Source organism: Ceratina calcarata, unplaced genomic scaffold (assembly GCF_001652005.2).
Source record: "Ceratina calcarata isolate Rehan_Ccalc_2016 unplaced genomic scaffold, ASM165200v1 scaffold287.2, whole genome shotgun sequence".
Taxonomy (NCBI): Eukaryota; Metazoa; Arthropoda; class Insecta; order Hymenoptera; family Apidae; genus Ceratina; species Ceratina calcarata.
The window spans coordinates 12,925-15,611 of record NW_017151053.1 but is presented as its reverse complement, the minus strand read 5'-3'; the positions used below and the strand labels follow the sequence as shown (position 1 = coordinate 15,611).

Sequence of the window (2,687 nt, the reverse complement as noted above, 5' to 3'; positions counted from 1 at the left end):
CATGAGCACTCTCAGTTTCTCTCTGGTGTTAGGTTATAGCAGTGTATAGCGCTATCGCATGTTATATGTACGATTCTCTATTAACGTGATTAAAAATAAATCCAGTTCACAGACACGATGAATAAACTTGTACAAAGATTAATAAAGGATTCATTAATAAAACGAAATTGGATTGTCCTGTCCAATTATAGTACGACGAGCCATGTAAACTTTTCACCAGGTAGTAACCTAATTCCTCTTTTTTTTTAAAGACAATGCAGGTAATCATTTTATATTTTATAGATATCCTAGCTAGTAGAAGGTTTGATGACAGTTTCGAAAAAGGTAGAGAAACTCTTCTTACTTCAGAGAGAGAAATCACAAATTTTATCAAAAGGATGGAAAAGAATTATATGTACATGGGCAGGGAGGAAGTAATTCGAGCTTTAGATACTGTACATAAGTCCGTTCATAGTCAGTCGATAAAACTAGATCTGACAAACATTCAGGGATTTGAACATATGTGTAATGTGATACAGAAGGAGGCAAGATTTTTGAATATGTACGATACTGTACGTTTGTTACGTATTCTAACGTTCTTCAAGATCCCATCACAGACTTCATTAGTTACCACATTACTTCAATTACTGTCCACTTCTATGAGCAAACTAACTATTGGACAGTTAATGGTAGTACACGGTATATTGCAAAACATGTCAAATGCTCCTAATATCAATTATTTAAAAAGGACTGCCGTCAAAATTTTTACTGAGAAAGTTGAAACTGGAATTAATTCAGAGACTCCCAATTTATTGAAACTGCTCAAATTCTGTGTGATTATCAGAAACGAATCATCAATACGGCAGATCATTAGTATCCTAGTTCGTGATAAAAATAAAATGAACGCAGACTATATAGTAGACATTTACCATGCAATATGTGTTCTACCAGAATTATCTCCAGCTGATACAAGGTTGCTGTTTATTTTAAACAATATGATATTAAATAATGCCAAGCTTTTAAAAATACAGGATGTTGTGGATTTACTTACTTACATGGTTAATAAAATCGAGAATTCGTAAGTATTATGCATCTATAATTACTAAAAAGTTATTCAACTTTGAAATGTGTACGAATACTTATGTGAACTCCACTGTATAATTGCACCGCAAGAATGCGTTTTAATATTCTTCGTTGCTTCGTTATAGGCAAACAGAATTCTACAATGAGGATGCCATAAATGTGTTGCAGAGAGCACTGTTAACTAACGAAAGTGCTACTTTTCTCCAAAAGTTGACCGTCTTAAGAATGTTTAATAAAATACAGTATAGCTGCCCCAAAATGATAGATCAGTTAGCTAAAGAGTCTCTCCAAGATAGGGACATATTTAAAAAGTTCAGGAGGTCTAATGAAACTGAATTCATTAATGCTTGTGTCATCGCTGATCATAAACCAAACGATTGGGAAAAGTTCGAAGAATTATTAAAAAATTATATCGCCGTTCAGGATTACTCGATATATAGTGCAACATCTACTGCATTTCGTTTGCTCTCCTTGGATTCTTACCAACCAGAGTTATTGGAAAAGGTTTTCAAATTGTGCAACGATCTATCTAGTTTACCTAAGCCTAGTTTGTTAAATATATCACGATTATATTGGTGTGTCAAAGTCCTTTATCCTGATTATAAAGGAGTGATGCTAGATGACGATAAAGTGAATGAGTTGAATCAATTTTTATTAGAAATGAACGACACTTGCAATTTACCCAGTTTAAGGGAAAGCTTGGAAAAAGTTGCGGGTGGCGCAGAGTATGTAAAGCATGGTTTGAGAACGAAATTCGGGGAATTCGTTGGTAAGGAATTTAATGGCTCACGGCTAACCATAATTAGAATTGAACTTTTTAGATTATCCTTCGACTCTTATTTATTTTAGATGTCGTCATCGTGCAATCGGATGGTTCTCTTATGAATATTAGTAATTGCGAAAATATTGCATTTGCTGAAGAATTGACATCATTCCCAGATTGTATCAAGTAAGAAATGTTCATGTACACTCTCCAAAAGTTTGGAGCATGTTATCTTTGTACAAAACAAGTGACGATCACCTTTTTTGTAAATACACATTTTATTTGTAAGGTTAAACTTTGGTAGCATAGAAATGTTAGGTAAGCGTCCAGGGTGAGTCTCTTAAGATGATGACTTCTAATAACTCGTAAGATATTTGTTATACGCTGAACAACGCTGTAATAACGTAACGCTGAATGTTGCATGGTTTTCAGGTAGGCATGCCATGATGTATTTTTTGTTTTTCTGCTTTCTTATTGAGATATAAGGGTCATCTTCAGTTGTTTTAAATAAAATGCCCAATTATTTTTTATAGTATTTTATTGACATTTGAGAAAAAAATATTCGGTATTCTATCTAAGAACCTAAAGATGAGCCTCATGTCTCGATAAAAAAAACAAAGAAACAAAAAACAGATCACACAAGGCACTGACTGTTCCTTGGGAATCTATGCTACATTTTCTTAAATTTTTTATCGCACAACAAATGCCTTGCGAGTTATTCGAAATCTTCATGTTACAAGATGCGAAGTTAAAGGGGTAGACTTCACGGTAGGTTGAGTGTTAAGGATGTACAGGCTATACATATACTTAAACAATGCTGGCATGTTGAATTTGTTATTATATATCCCTATTACTATTAAAA

At 33.6% G+C, this 2,687-nt stretch overlaps 1 protein-coding gene across 1 annotated transcript in view; it reads left to right on the top strand.

Moving 5' to 3' along the window:
- Positions 1–8: 8 nt before the first annotated feature.
- The window catches only part of LOC108623659 (uncharacterized), a 5,096-nt gene continuing 2,417 nt past the window's right edge, over positions 9–2,687 (top strand). The window contains exons 1-4 of the mRNA XM_018022330.2: positions 9–220; positions 283–1,057; positions 1,188–1,831; positions 1,912–2,011. Of these exons, the coding sequence (XP_017877819.1) occupies positions 118–220; positions 283–1,057; positions 1,188–1,831; positions 1,912–2,011 (1,622 nt within the window). The 5' untranslated portion in view covers positions 9–117. The remainder of the gene's footprint in view (positions 221–282; positions 1,058–1,187; positions 1,832–1,911; positions 2,012–2,687) is intronic.